At 31.4% G+C, this 15,700-nt stretch overlaps 2 protein-coding genes across 3 annotated transcripts; both read right to left on the bottom strand.

The window, feature by feature from the left end:
• Positions 1-87: 87 nt before the first annotated feature.
• LOC127742481 (uncharacterized) lies at positions 88-4,887 on the bottom strand. The gene is made up of 9 exons (XM_052255103.1): positions 4,537-4,887; positions 3,698-4,005; positions 3,542-3,592; positions 2,140-2,233; positions 1,957-2,003; positions 1,292-1,508; positions 765-894; positions 621-663; positions 88-357 (listed from the first exon to the last, which is right to left on the bottom strand). The coding sequence occupies exons 1-9, from the start codon at positions 4,607-4,609 to the stop codon at positions 283-285; spliced, it is 1,038 nt and encodes a 345-aa protein (XP_052111063.1). The 5' UTR covers positions 4,610-4,887; the 3' UTR covers positions 88-282.
• Positions 4,888-11,939: 7,052 nt separating this feature from the next.
• Positions 11,940-14,776, bottom strand: LOC127744965 (uncharacterized). Of its 2 annotated transcripts, XM_052257875.1 has the most exons (6): positions 14,386-14,776; positions 14,122-14,214; positions 13,900-13,950; positions 12,913-12,977; positions 12,680-12,820; positions 11,940-12,140 (listed from the first exon to the last, which is right to left on the bottom strand). In XM_052257875.1, exons 1-6 carry the CDS (start codon positions 14,545-14,547, stop codon positions 12,131-12,133), a joined length of 522 nt encoding a protein of 173 aa, XP_052113835.1. In that variant the 5' UTR covers positions 14,548-14,776; the 3' UTR covers positions 11,940-12,130. The 2 variants fall into 2 exon arrangements, with proteins under 2 accessions (XP_052113835.1, XP_052113836.1); XM_052257876.1 differs by lacking the exon at positions 14,122-14,214.
• Between the last annotated feature and the right edge of the window lie 924 nt (positions 14,777-15,700).

Below are 15,700 nucleotides of genomic sequence, written 5' to 3'. Positions count from 1 at the left end.
CTTTAGAATATACTATATTAATGCTAAGTACAGCTGTCAAACCTAATATATTGCAGTAGTTTGAATCTGGTGAAACGAGAAGAGAAATGAAACAATTTTTGGCAGTTCTGTGATTGAAAAATTTTCAAAATGTTTGTATCCTTCTTTCTCCCCGGCAGATGAAAGGGGAAAGTGGGTCGAAGGCATTTGATCAACTCCAACCCCCGAAATTCAATCCAAGACACTATAGACTAAGAAAATTGTATGTATCAGAATTGAGATGCAGCCATAGCATTTTCCTCACTATATATCTATGATTCTACCCCTAATCAATGCCGCAGCTTTCAACACCTGCTTCACTGGTCCAATGATGAAGACCTACATAATAAAACACCAAACAACATTGAAAATTGGTAATATAATTTTTAATTTGTCATTAAAAAATTCAGCTGCAAAAACTAGGACCACCACAGCAGGTACGTACGTAACAAAACTCAAAAACGGTCTACATCTCGGCAAATATTATGTTCATCATTCATAAAAATAAGATATAGACTATGAATAAATCAACAACCCCTGGATTGAAAAAAGCCAGCTACTGGGGAACTGGAGTTAAGAATTGTAATGGTGAGTATACTAACCTTGTCAGGTGGGCCCTTCGAACCTCCAATGACAATTTCCGCACTGCAAGAACAAATGCATTTAAAATCAAAGTATTTAGCAATTCACCCACAAAAATTATTTGCTAAACCAGGGAAATGGAAAGCGCACAGAAAAATTCGTACTTGCATCCCTCCTTAATTGTCAAGATTGTAGCCCCCCTTCTACCAATAACTCGTCCCATCATTCCTCGGGGAATGTCTACAACTGAAAGAATTTCTTCCTCCAGATCATTTCCATCAACTTTCAGCGTATCTAAAAGGAAAAAAAAAACTGTGTTGCTTAGCAGTCAATATCATTAACAAATCATACAAGCATTCCAGACACTATATGTCTATATCCAATAAATTGACCTAAGGCATCACTAAACAATAATCCACTTGCATCACTAAACAATAATCCACTTGTAATCACTAAACAATAATCAACATGATGCAACAGAAAGTCCTCCATAATGGGAGCTGCAATATTCACCTATCATGGTTATTTCAACGGGCAAATTATTCCATCAACAGTAAGTAAAATTTTAATAGCATCAATGATATCATGTTTGAAATTAAGGTTGGCAATGTCAGGAAATAAAAGGCAACTGGGAATATCATGCATCCATGTAGTTTTTGTCATAGAAGGTTCTTGTCAACATTATCTAGACCTGGGATAGGAGGCAGAGATGGCCAATCAGCATAATCATTATTGTTCACACAAAAACATCGGCAATACAGGGCACCACGAACCGCAAGATGCCATAAGGACCGCTCATTCAAGTTCACCATCATTCGGTGATAAACATACAGAAGAAAACGGACATCATCAGTAGCTGTGCGGACCATACGTTCAGAAAAAGGTCTATATCTCCAAAACTTGGGGTCCTGAGAACACAAGACATTGAGAAATAATATCACATGATAGATTAGTTCAATGACCCATACATAAATATTTTATAGGTGTAACATGCACATAAAGGAAATTCAAATATTGTCAAAAAGTGGTATCTCAAGTCAATCAAGTGACACCTCCCTTGACCAATGAGCCAGGGGTTGCTGGCATTGGAATTTGGGACAAGGGTTTAAAATCCCCAGATGCTCATCACTTCCTTCATCCCACTAGCCCTCCGAACAAATAAAAATCACATAATGATATGAATAATTATAATATAACTAAATATATTCATGATGCTTTATAGTTTCTTACTTTCTATAGTACAACTTTAAGAATAATATGATGAAATAAAACATTCACGCTGGACCAACAATTTAAATTTTGAAGTAGAAATGTGTAAATTGGATATGTCTGCACAACCAAGATTCTAAAACCAACCTGTCGAAGGAGAACCCGAACCTCTTCCTTCTCATCATATGATATGCCTGGATGCAAACACTCAAAGTGAATATGGAGGAATTAATTATAATTAAGAATTTATTAGGACAAATTGAATCATATCATCCAGAGTAATATGGTCAACAATATATAGAAACGTGGATACCACGATATATATACTACCACAAAAACGTGGATCAGCTAGGAGGTCAACAAAAGAAATGTTGTCATCTCTTTTCCGCTTCCCTTCTTGCTCGTCGATCAGTGCATATGCAATCTGAACCAATAGAATAGGATAAAAAATTCAATATGTATAAATATATACCACATCAGCGTAAGTATCCTATGAAATCAAAAGCAAACACAAAGAATAAAGATCAAAGACTTCTAAGGACATATATCTGCAATATGATATGATCTCCATTTCCTGTTTCCAACTGAGAATTCATAAATTAAAATGGATCACCCAAGGAAAGGGGGAATAAAAAAGAAGTCTGTGTTCAGTAGGGTGACAGAATCATGTGTTTCAACTTCAGTGATGATTTAAGTCTGAGTTATAACTTGTAATATGATTTATCTTATGAGTGTAGGTTATTTTTTTTTTTATCTGTAAAGATTATGATAAATTATGTGTATCTTTTTTTTGTGTGATTGAATTGGACAGATAGACCCAATAGATTATGTATATATTTGGGTGTGTTTGGTTATTATCCCACAACAATAGAGATAGGGAAGAGAAAAAAAAAGGTATTTGATTGTTGAGATAATAAACACTTGGAGACAAAAATCAGATGAAAAGGAACACAAAATTTGTATTCTTCCACTGGGTGAACAATATGGATTGAGAGGCAGAAACTAGGTTGATTAATAAAATTGCATTCCCAATATACACACACACACACACACACACACACAATAATTTACCTCTTTACATCTTTTATGCTCTATCCACTTTAACCAAACATGATACAGATATGCACATAGTAGATATCCAATTCACTAACTGTAATCTCTACCTAGGTGCCACCATCCAGTTAACATTGATGCCTAATGTATTATTCATAGTATGTATACAATAAGATGACAAGACGATTATTATCATCATGAAGCAAATTACTCGCTAAGTTACAAGAACCAAACAAATACAATTGACCAAATGATACTATTCTAATCATAAATGGCAATATTCTAACATGTTACAAAAAAAAGGACAGTGATTAGCAAACGAGTGATGAGTAAATCAAAAGTTGATGTACAAACACTATCACACTTGACAGAAGACAATAAAAGTCAAGTGAAAATGATATAAACCTCATAAATTGAATGTTTTAATAATCATATCGTTGAAAGTGATCAAAGAGCATGAGAAGCTAAGGCAGTTTAAATTAGATTTATTTGATTTAAGTTCAACTAGATTTATGATCACATTCAAATGAATCATATATAAAATAATAATTAAAAGTCATACACAAACTGTATATTTATAAAGCATCTGGGTCTGTATATCAAAAGCAAGCTAACGTTGAAGCAATTCGACTGCAAAATTAACAAGACCTAATACATTGGCTGGGTCTGGAGAGTTCACCTGGGTATCCATCACGTTGTTCAGCTTGATGTCAAACTGGAAGTACAATGCCTAGAATGCAAACATTACCATTAAAGTTTGTTCTTACTTGATCAAAAGCATCTAAACTTCAACAAATAAAATAAAAAGCAATAAAGAAAAAAGCAAGAAATCGACCTCACTATCCCTTTTGCAATCATGAATCACTTTTGTGATGAAATTAGACTCGAGCGCAGGCTTACAGGCTTTGATCAGCGCTTCCCCACCTTCTATTGCGTCAACCAAGTAAATGGCATCTGGGAATGCAAGCTGTATTAGACAGAGAGCTCCAGTTCGACACAAGTCTTCGCCCTCACAATCAAAACCAATTATGAACTGGTCCTGAGGCGATGGTTCCAGAAACTCAGCTGGGAGTTGAGATGCAGTTGTCACAATATGGATAGGAACCAGAGCTGAATTAGATTCAACATTAGGAGGGCTGTCACCTAATTAGAAATCAGTGTTTGCAAAATCCAAGTCAATGATCTCGAATAACATCAAGAAGTGGAAAGAAAATGGAGAAGATCACCGCAGCTCGATCAAAATAGTAGATTCGTGCAGGAATCAAGTAAAAATATTCGTGCAGAAAAGTAGTTACAAACAAACAGCAGCTCTATCAAACGGTAACCGGCCATTGTCTAAGTAAACAAACATCAAGAATGCGATTAAAAGATAGAAAGAAAAATGCTAAAGACAAAAAAAAAAAAGGAAAAAACTCCAAGCAGCTCGATCAAATAGTAAGTTAGAACAGAACGCAATCAAGCAAGAACGTTACAAAAGTACGAACAAGTAAACGCACATTCTGACAAATAAGCGGCAAAACGAATAAATATGAAAGATTAAAAAGAAAACACGAAATTGAAATTCGAAAAGGCGTAATGAAGGAAAATCGAATCCCTAGATCGATCGAAAAAGGAGGAAAGTATAGTAGAAGCTAAACAAAGAGAATAAAGATAGGTTTAGTGGAGAAGACGAACCTGAAGGAGGAAGAGGAATGCGAGCGGTGAAGGAGGGAGAAGGAGTTGTAGGCGCGGAAGAAGAAGAAGCCATTGGTGAATCCGGTCGTCACGTCACATGAGAGGTTTCTCTCTCGTGAAATGAAATGAAAATGAAAATGAAATGAAAATGAAAACGAAATGAACGTTGTGTTGTGTGGTCTCTCTCTTTCTGGCTTTTATAGGAGTCTTCAGAGTTGAGAGTAAATGAAAGAAAATGCGAGCTGAGTTCTCAGTTCGCACTTCTCAGTCATTGCTTTTGCTTTGCTTTGTGTTCTTCCAAGTCGTTTTGTTCTTTGAGAGGTTTGAGAGAGGGCTCCCAACTGTTTTCAACGAAGAAAAAGAGAGAGATTAATTATTAGGAATCCTTGTAGGAAAAACCAAAAAATATCTCATATTGGATTTACAATCATATTAGAGAAAAATATATTTAAAAAAAATTAACGATGACAAAAATATAATATTTTAAATATTAAAAATGAAACTAATCATACACAAAAAATAACAATAATAACGAAAAGTAATATATTAATATTAAGGAAATAAAAATAGAAAATATAACGCATTACACAATTGACTTATTAATTATACAAAACTTGTTTCAGAACAACAAAATAAAAAATTATTATTTTCAATAAATAATAAAAGATAAAACATAAATCCAAATTCTTAAAACAAACTTATACCACTAAAATCCTAAAACACTACTTTGTAAAATTTAAAATCCAATAAACTAAACCATAAAAACAAACTATAAAATTATAAATCGAAACCCTTAAATGCTAAAACCTAAACCATATATGTAAATTCTAAATCTTAAATATATAAATACTAAAGTAATATTGATGTATATTAAAAAATATTCATAAAGCAAATAATTTATCTAAAAAATATTGGATGAATAATATTTATACTATGAAAATTAAATTTAATGATTTAGTTAAAAAATTAATTAAATGATATTGACAACGCAAATAATTTATCTATAAAATTAATAATATAACAAAACTATTATAAATTAATAAAAATCATCTATAATTTTTCAAACCAAAAAATTAAAATTAGAATTGTACAATTATATAATAATAAATATTTTTAAACATATTTTTTAGTAGATTAAATCATATATCCTAATAAATAAAAAGACTAATTATTTATAGTCATATCGTAAATTATATAGAAAGTAATAAAAAAATTATACAAGCACTTGTTTTTAAATGGTGAACCTTTAAGTTTTTATCGCTAAGTTAACCACTATAAACACTAATCAAGAATTTAGGAATAACTAAAAATTAAAGTCGTAACTTATGAAAAATATATTAGAGCCAGAGATTATATAAGCTAAAAAAATTATAAATATATAAAGCAATAAAACAAGTATACAAATATTTATTCTCTGGTCAACCCTAAAATTTATATGGTTAAGCTAACCACAATAAAAAGTAATAAGACCTAATTCTTAGTATATTTATTTATTAATTATATATTCCAATAAAAAAAAATTAACATTATATACTTATATATTAAGTTAATATACCGCAAAATTAATCTATATAATGTTTGTAAAAAAATATAAATATTGAGTGCACCATGAAAACTGAATTCGATAACTTAGTTAAAAAATTAGTTAAACAATATTGATAAAACAAACGATTTATCTAAAAAATATTCGGTGAATAATATTTACACTAAGAAAATTAGATTTAGTGATTTAGTTAAAAAATTAGTTCAATCATATTGACAACATAAATGATTTACCTACAAAATTCTTAATATAATAAAAATATTATAAATTAATATAAATCATCTATAACTTTTCAATCAGAAGAATTGAAATTGAAATTGTATAATTATATAATAATAAATATTTTTTTAGCGAAGCTTCTTAATATATTAAATTGTATATCTTAATAAATAAAATGACTAATTATTTATAGTCATATCTTAAATTATATATAAAAAAAAATTACCAACTCTTGTTTTCAAACGGTGAATTTTTGAGTTTTCATCATTAAACTAATCATCATAAAGGCTAAATAAGAATTCAAGAATAACTAAAATTTAAATGGGAAAAGCTCTGCATACAAGCCATTAGGGCTTGTATGCTTTACAAGTTCATTAAACAATAAAATCAAATTACGCGCTGCTCCACGTACGACGCGCTATATCCCTTATTCTTCTCCTTCTTTTTCGATCGTTCTTTTCTCCTCTTTTCTCACTGGTTTGTTCTTCGTCGTTGACGTTAGTTTCTCCCCATACTGTTACGGCACGTTTTCATTGCACCTTCTTCTTCTTATTGCTGCACGTTCTTCTTCCTCTTCCTCTTCTTCTTCTTCTTTTCTTTTGTTTCTTGCCTTCTCTTTCTCCTTCTTCATTTACGTGCTTTTTTCTCTGTTTTCTTTTTTCGTTATTCTCGATTTCTATTATTTTTTGACATCAAGCTCTGAAATCGTTTTTTAAAAAGAAGAAGTAGCAGAAGACGAGGAGGAGAAAGAGAAAGAGTTCTGAATTATGCATGATTTTGGGTGTATTTCTTTAAATCCTTTGGGTGTATTTTCTGTAATCTTTTGGGTGTATTTCTATAATCGTTTGGGTGAATTCCTGTAACCGTTTGGGTGTATTTTCTGTAATCTCTTGGGTGTATTTTATGTAATCGTTTGGGTGTATTTTCTGTAATCTCTTGGGTGTATTTTATGTAATCGTTTGGGTGTATTTCTGTAATGCTTGCCATTTTTTCTGAAATGAAAAATACACCCATAGATATCAGTAAGATACACCCATAGATATGAGTCAGATACACCCATAGATATCAGTCAGATATCACTCAAATACACCCAAAGGGTTACAGAAAATACACCCAAAGGATTTAAGAAAATACACCCAAAATTCGTTGAAGTAAATGCATAATTCAGAACTCTTTCTCTTTCTCCTCCTCATCTTCTGCTGCTTCTTCTTCTTCAAAAACGATTTTACCATGAAAAATCGAAAAAAAACGAGAAAACAGAGAGAAAAGACGTAAATGAAGAAGAAGAAGAAGAAGAAGAGGAGGAAAACGAGGAAGAAGAACGTGCAGAAACGAAAGAAAAGGAGAAGAAGAAGAAGAGTAAGAGGAAGAAGAACGTGCAGTAAGAAGAATAAGAAGAATTTCAGAAATCATGAAAATCGAAAAAAAAATGAAGAAGAAGAAGAAGAAGATATGTAACTTGTGAAAATTATATTACAGCCAAAGATTGCATAAATTGGAAAAATTATAAATATATAAAGTAATAAAACAATTATATAAATTTATGCTCTCAAGTAGTCGCTAAACTAACCACTATAAATAGTAATAAGCTACCTCCTAATATATTTAATTATTAATTATATATTCCAATAGTAAAAAATTAACATTATATACTTATATATTAAGTTAATATATCGTAAAAACTAATCTATATAATGTTTGTAAAAAAAATATAAATATGAAGTGCACCATAAAAGTTAGATTCGGTGACTTAGTTAAAAATTCGTTAATTAATATTGATGAAGAACAAGTTATCTAAAGAATATTGAGTGAAAAATTTTTACACTATCAAAATTAGATTCAGTGATTTAGATAAAAAAAAATATTAGTTAAATCATATTAACAACACAAATGAATCTTCTAAAAAATTATTAATATAATAAAAATATTATAAATTAATAAAAATCATCTATAACTTTTCATACCGAAAAATTAAAATTGAATTCGTACAATTATGTAATAATAAATATTTTTTAGCGATGCTTCTTAGTATAGAAAATCATATATCCTAATAAATAAAAATACTAATTATTTATAGTCATATCCTAAATTATATAGAAAGCAATAAAAAAATGATACAAATCCTTGTTTTCAAATCATGAACCCTGAGTTTTTATTGCTAAGCTAATCACTGTAAATACTAACCAATGATTTAAAAATAACTAAAAATTAAAGTCGTAACTTTTGAAAAATATGTTACAACCAAAGATCATAGCAGTTGAAAAGACCACAAATATATGAAATAATAAAATAATTATACAAATTTTTATTCTCAACTAGTGAACCTTAAAATTTATATCGCTAAGCTAATCACCATAAACAGTATTAAGACCTACTTTTTAATATATTTAATTATTAATTATATATTTATTTGTAAAAAATTAATTTATATATTAAGTAAATATACCGTAAACACGGTAGATCTAGAAATATAGACATAAGTAAAAATAGTAAACAAATATATAATAACTAAAATTTTGCCACATATTTTATTTTATACGAGTGCAGAATAAATATGAATAACAAAATCTAATTTTAATACGATGATTAATGTAATAAAAAGTTATTAAAATTTATAATATTACAACCAGGTAAAATATTAAATACTAATTTTATAATCTTAGAAAATAGTTTCGGAAACTACTCTCTTAAAATCTTACGAAGAAAAGATTATTGCAAGCTATATATAAATTTTAGATATTAATTTTTTTATCCTTGTGTTTCAATCTTTAAAATTTGTTGCAACTTAAATTAAATATTATATAAATTTTGCTATTTTAAATTGAATTTAAAATAAAATTTTTTAAATCAGTTCGAATTCTGGAAATTAAAATAAATTGTTCCAAACCAGATAAATATTAAAGAAAGTAGAAGGTATTAAAAAAATAAATTGACATGAAGGTAGCATAAATTCCCATTTGAGGCTCCATTGCTACTGTTGATTGTTGAACATGGGCTGCTTTTCTTTTTTTTTTATTAACAAAATCTAAACATTTGAGGTCAAATTAATTATTGGAGCTCTTTTCAGTGGAAAAAGTATTTTTAAGATCTTTATAGTCTAAAATTCTCTATAAATCATGACCATTCAATTTTTGAATCAATGGCTCATATTTAAAATTTTTATTAATAATATAATAAATATATATATATATATGTGACGTCCCTGAAAGAAGGAGTACGACTGCCACGAGGAGCCGCTGTCACGTGGCACCTGGAATCCTCCAAAAGCTTCTAGAAGGCCTGAAAACAGGCAAAAAGCCGACGAGCGAACACCGTAGCTCCCTCCTACAAATAACCGACATAGACCTAGCGAAGCTATCCGATTCTTCGCACTCCAAACACGGCTTCTACATCAAGCTATCCGATTCCTCGCACTCCATCTACGCCGCACTCCTTTCTGACCAACACGACTTCGTTTTGAGTAACAAGATGCAGCTCAGCCAGTTTATCTACGTTGACAGGCTGAAATCCGGTTCGCCCGTTTTCATCGTTCGGGACGCCAAACCGCTTCTTGGAAGACACCCTCTTGTTGGTACTCCTGAGCCTTTGATGAGTTTAAGAGAGAGGGGTTCACACAGAAAGAAAAATTCCGCTTCTGTCCCTAGACGAGACTCTTGAGAAACTGTGTCCTCTCCCATGGTTGTTAAACCTGTAAACTTGGATTTTGACCAATGTACCCATGTTAAGGGATTTGTGGTCAAGAGTGTCAGTTCTTTTATCTCGCCGTTGGTTAGAGTCAGGACTGGTGGTGGTGGTGGTGGTGGTGATAGTGGATACGGAGGGGGCCGTCATGAAGGTGGATACAACAGAAATGGTGGTGGCGGCGGTGGCTACGGAGAAAACAATGTGAGAAGAAAAAAAATATGGGAGAAGAGGAAGAAGATGAAGACATTTATGTAATTTACTATTTTATTTTATAATTTTTTCTTTTAAGACCACCAAGAACCTGAATATACTTTTCCCACCTAAGACAAAGCCTTCATTATTTGGGATATCCAATCTGATGTTGCCACAACTCAATCCAGAAGTCCACCCTACTAACACTAGAAACAGACAGCCTTGGTTTAGCTATAGCTACCACCTTCCATCACGCCAGACAAGTCCTGACACCAATTTTCATCTGTCGATCTGGTAGTGAAACAGAAAGAATATCTATATATCTGTACCAACTTGCATATGTACCGTCCCTCCAACTTTTTTATATTTTAATAGATATAGATAGATAGACATATACTAGCACGGGATCAAATTGCCTCAAATCTTCAACATAAAATTATCAGAATATAGCCAGCAGAAAAAATGAGTGAATACTCGATTCGATCTCTAATAGTTTTTTGTTTTTTTTAAGGGTTATAAAATCCCAAACAAAAAAATATCTTTTTTAATCTTTGATATTTAATTTTGTGAGATGCATTAATTCTTCTGTTAATGATCTATTTTCAAAGTATATTTATGTGATAGATTAATCACTAATATATTTTTTTAGTTTTATACCGTAAATTTAGCTAATGTATTTGAAAAAAATAATAAAAAAATAAAAATAAAAAATAAATGGCTTTAATAATTATCCTTAACAAACAACGAGGCTTCTAACAAAAAAAAATTTGTTAATCCTAGTTGGTTCTTAATGGATGAATCAACAGTTTAACATGCCATATAGGCTTATTTCGTTAATACAAATAGAAAATATTGATAGATGGGTTAACCAGTCTCATAAAAATAAAGATTAGGGCCAAAAAGGATTTTTTTTAGTTGAGGGCCTCGTTGTCTTTTGAGATAATTGTCAGAAGCCGTTTAGGATTTTTTCTGGAAAAAAATAATAAAAAGTAATTACCGAAATAAGTCTCCAAGAAATTTAAAAGCGCCATTTTAGTCCCTAAAAAAAACTAATACACAAAAACATCCCAAAATTTTATTCCAACAGATAAATCAGTCATCAATTCATTTTTTAACAGAGTAATTACACAAATCAATTCCCAAAAATTTTAAAACGAACATTTTAATCCCAAAAAATGTTAATATACAAATCAATCACAACATTTTCTACAATCCATTTTATGGTGTGAAGAAATTTTATTATTTGTACATCTCTTTTTGTTGGATTTATAATTACGTATGTAGCGGAGGTTATTCAATAATATTTTTCTTTTCAAAAAATATCATTAAAAATCGAATAGGTTTAACTTAAATTTAAAAGTTAATTTGACTATAATATTACTAATATTTTTTTAAAAATTTTAAAGACCGATTTAGATAATTACTCCATAAAAAAATAAAAAACTGATTGTTGAAATAAAATCTTAAGATATTTTATGTATTAATTTTTTTAGAAACTAAAATAATCCACTTTTTCTAATAATATTTTGTACGATAGTGTATTATCTGGACAACAAGGAAAAAAAAAAGACCAAGACTAACGATGCAATGGATCAAGAGCCTGCAAACAATAAGAAAAGGCAAGTACTATCAACTCTTATTAAACCTAATTACTTCCAAAATATTATTAAACACTATTTCCTTAAATAATAAAAATAAAACCACACACATGAATAATAATAAAAGAAATAAAACCAAATCTAGTTATCCAACATTCCAACAACAAAGTAATAATACCTATTTTAATATACTAACACTCCAAAGTGCAATACAAATTGCAAAGTAAACCAACTTAAATATATACATAACATAAACTTAAAATTGCATAATTGCAGTATTGCAGGACCCAACATAAAAAAAACTTCTTCAATTGACATTTCTCTTCTCCATCAAGTGAAGCCTTATTCATCTTAGCAACTATCCACTCCTATTAAGAAATACCAATTGAAACTGAAACTTGTTAGTGGTTAGAATATTTTAAAAGAAGCAAACTAAGTAAACTATACACTAATACAAGAAAGATATGATATATACTTTAATTAGTGTTACCTACTTTAAATATTACATATATTTTTAAATTTAATTTGCATATCCGTGGATCTGCAGATCAAACCAGGAATACAGGTGGAAAATCTGCAATCCAAACTTATTTATTTGCGAATCGAATCGGATTAGATGGACGAACCCGGTCATATCCGCAAAAATTAAAACGGATGCAGATAAATATTGCGGATTTACGGGTTAGATCCGATCCAGAAACACCCTCAAGCAACGGAAAGTAAATGAATAAAAGAATATGAAAACACTAAGGCTTAAAAAAATGGCCCCTTTTGGTGTCTAATGGGAGCTTCTACCTTCTGCTCCTAAACTACTGTACTACAGTGATTGATAGAAAAATTCTTTATAGAACATACAATATTATCTTGCCATCAATTACTCCAGTATTGTGTTAAGTAGGAATACAACCTGGTTGATTCAAGATGCTGAAGAACAGTAAGTCCAATGCCCCATGTTAAAACAAAGGTTCCTATGCAATATTTCATAACATCATATTGTGCTGCTTTCCACCGTTTCTCGAGATCAACAGCGAATTCAGATTTCTTATACCTGCGTCACAATCCTGAACTTGCAATTTAAAGAAGATAAAGTGCAAAAGAAACTAGTAGCGACCCTGGTTAATTAGTTAAATTAAAATATACCTTGATTCACTGGAATTCTTCCTCATGGTAGTCCTTAGTTTCCCAATATCATGTAGCAATTGCATCTATATGAATAAATTTTCCATCATGTAACAGCACAAGGAAAGTGCAAATTAACAACCTCAACATAACTAGAAGTTGAGAAAAAATTACATGAGCAAACAAGAAATAGTGTAGAAAGAAAATTATCAAGAACCAAAGTAGTTTCCATAGTTTAGAGCCGCCCTTTATACAATTTTACATATAAATGTTGCAAACAACGAATCAAACTTTTGAATATATGTACTCTTCAACACATAATTTGTTTCAATAGCAATAGCCATTTGAATTACTCATGCTCCCTAAATCCATGCATCTACTTTAGATGCAAAGACATAGATATATATCAACATAATCAAATATCTCATCATATGATTAAATGAGAATATGAGACATGCCCCTTGTTATTTAAATGAGATGAACATTGAGAATGATTACAATATGCATTCAACAAAACATATTTTAAATTCTAGAGAAAAGCAATTTACGGAATGACATATATTACTAAATTCTTGTGTTTAAAATCATCAGCTTTCATCCTTTGCTTTTCATATTTTCATGTGCCAATATTAGTTATTAGCAGTTAGCATAACCCGATATCAACTAGGATAAAACTAACATCAGAAATATCGCTACATTTAAAAAGACAAAGAACTAAGTTTTTAGTCTCAAATTCCAACACCACTTAATGAGGTAACTTAACAATCATTCCACTGTATTAGAATGACAATGGCTAAAAACAGATGCTTTGCAGTTAGTAAATAACAACTAAAAAAAAGTGGAATACACATATATCCTAATGCCCAACATCAGTATGCAAATGTGAAAAGAATTCCTTTGTAAGGATTACTATTATTTGTCAACTACATTAGTAAGCAATATTCTAAATATCACTTATACTACTAGTTTCATCTCATCACCATAATTGCAAACACAAATTCTAAATACCTTTGAGCTCTGCACTTCTGCTTTCAATTTGGATGAGCTGGACTCTTGGGTCTTTCAAAATTCAAACACATGAAGAGAAAAAAAAAAAAGAAAGAAAAAGAAGAAAAAAAACCTTATGTTAATAGTAGTAAACCAAACGTGTATTTTAGATTACAACAAAGGAGCATAAAAAATATATAAACATCAAAAGGGCCTCGGCTTCTGCATCTCTGCTTTTGGTACATTATCAAGACTATCATTCAAAACTTCAGTAAAGGCATCAGTTATTGCCTCAGCTTGCTTTCTGGGCACTCCTTGCGCCTCGAGTTTCTTAACCTAAAAAGAAAAAGCTATTAACAATGACAAAACCAAACTACTCATTTATTTTGACATATCCAATCGTTCTTAAAATTATAAATTTGTAACTAGTTAGAAAACAAATAAGTGAGCAAAAAAGCCATGAAAGGAGAAAGAATAAAAATTGGTAAGAAGGTAAGCGTAAATTACAAGGGTTAATGTGTCAACCAAGAAAAAGCGTCGTCCATTTGATTTCAACAATTGGGAAAATGATCGGAGACTTGAGTTGGAAGAAGACGACTTTGAGGCCCCAAAGCACGAAATCCCCGAACTCATTCTCAATTGTGCCAATCGCTTGCAAGCCGCGGCCATTATAATTTTCTCAAAAATAAGAAGATTGGAAGCCAAGAAGAATTTTCGAGACCTAAATGTGCACTAATCCCAAATCCTTGTTTTCAGCCACTATTCAAATAAAGAAGAAACAGAATCCAAGTACGAAAACTTAATCAACACGAAAGAGGCCAGGAAAGCAGAAGAATTTTTCCAAGATTTGATTTTGATTCCTCACATATCAATCCAGTTTCTATGATCAAGTAAATTTAGGTTTGAGTAAAAGACAAATAGGTCCTGGACCTTTTAAAACGAGGATATTTTTGTCTTTTAAGATTGAAAAATACATTTCGATCCCTCACGTTTTAAAACAGTCGTCAATTATACCCCTCCGTCCATTTTGAGCAAAAAATGGCAACGGAGCCAGTTGACATGGAGGAGTAGAGAATGACGTGTCCGTTACACTGAAGTGGATTGGGACAAATTATTAGTGATCAAATTCGTCCCTTAAGGCCAAAACGACATCGTTCTTCCGATGGATTCAATATTTAGACACTCTTCTTCTCGGTTGCGTTCAGCTGCCGCCATTATCACCCTTCTTAAGGCCTGCAAGACCATTCATCACCTCCACCAAGTCTACGCTTCCATCATCCAACGAGGTCTAGAGCAAAATCACCTCATCATCTCCCGCTTCATTTTCCTTTCCGCCTCCTTTGCCGCCACTGTTTCATATTACACCTCCGCCTTCGACCGCGTCCTTGGCCCTTCTCCTTTTCTCTGGAACTCCCTCATCAGAGCCCACACCAAAGGAAGTTACTTTTTTGATGCCCTCTCTGTTTTTATTCGCATGAAGGCACATGAGTCTCTTCCCGATAGGTACACTTACTCTTCTGTGATTAAGGCCTATTCAAGCATGTACAGATCCTGCGAAGAAAAATTGCTCCATGGCTCGGCATTGAGGTGTGGGGGTTGAAGGTGATATGTTTGTTGGAATCTGTTTGGTTGATATGTATGGAAAATGTGGAAATATTGGTGACGCTCGCAAGGTGTTTGATGGAATGTCTGAGAAGAATGTAGTTTCATAGACGGCTATGGTGGTTAGCTATGTGAAGGTTGGGGATATGGTGGAGGCAAAGAGGCTGTTTGATGAAATGCCTCAGAGGAATGTGACATCATGGATTGCGATGATATGGGA

This window comes from Arachis duranensis, chromosome 1, assembly GCF_000817695.3.
Source record: "Arachis duranensis cultivar V14167 chromosome 1, aradu.V14167.gnm2.J7QH, whole genome shotgun sequence".
Taxonomy (NCBI): Eukaryota; Viridiplantae; Streptophyta; class Magnoliopsida; order Fabales; family Fabaceae; genus Arachis; species Arachis duranensis.
This window is presented reverse-complemented; position numbering and strand designations above follow the sequence as displayed.

What these genes read in the sequence shown, in the direction of transcription:
- LOC127744965 (XM_052257875.1), bottom strand. Translation starts at nt 14,547, where the DNA reads ATGGCCGCGGCTTGCAAGCGATTGGCACAATTGAGAATGAGTTCGGGG. An exon ending in TGGTTGACACATTAACCCTT is followed by an intron (nt 14,215 to 14,385) that starts GTAATTTACGCT and finishes TTTTCTTTTTAG; the next exon opens with GTTAAGAAACTCGAGGCGCA. An exon ending in CAGAAGTGCAGAGCTCAAAG is followed by an intron (nt 12,978 to 13,899) that starts GTATTTAGAATT and finishes TTATTCATATAG; the next exon opens with ATGCAATTGCTACATGATAT.
- LOC127742481 (XM_052255103.1), bottom strand. Translation starts at nt 4,609, where the DNA reads ATGGCTTCTTCTTCTTCCGCGCCTACAACTCCTTCTCCCTCCTTCACC. An exon ending in TTCGGGTTCTCCTTCGACAG is followed by an intron (nt 1,509 to 1,956) that starts GTTGGTTTTAGA and finishes TTGTGTTCTCAG; the next exon opens with GACCCCAAGTTTTGGAGATA. An exon ending in ATCTCTGCCTCCTATCCCAG is followed by an intron (nt 895 to 1,291) that starts GTCTAGATAATG and finishes TTTTCCTTTTAG; the next exon opens with ATACGCTGAAAGTTGATGGA.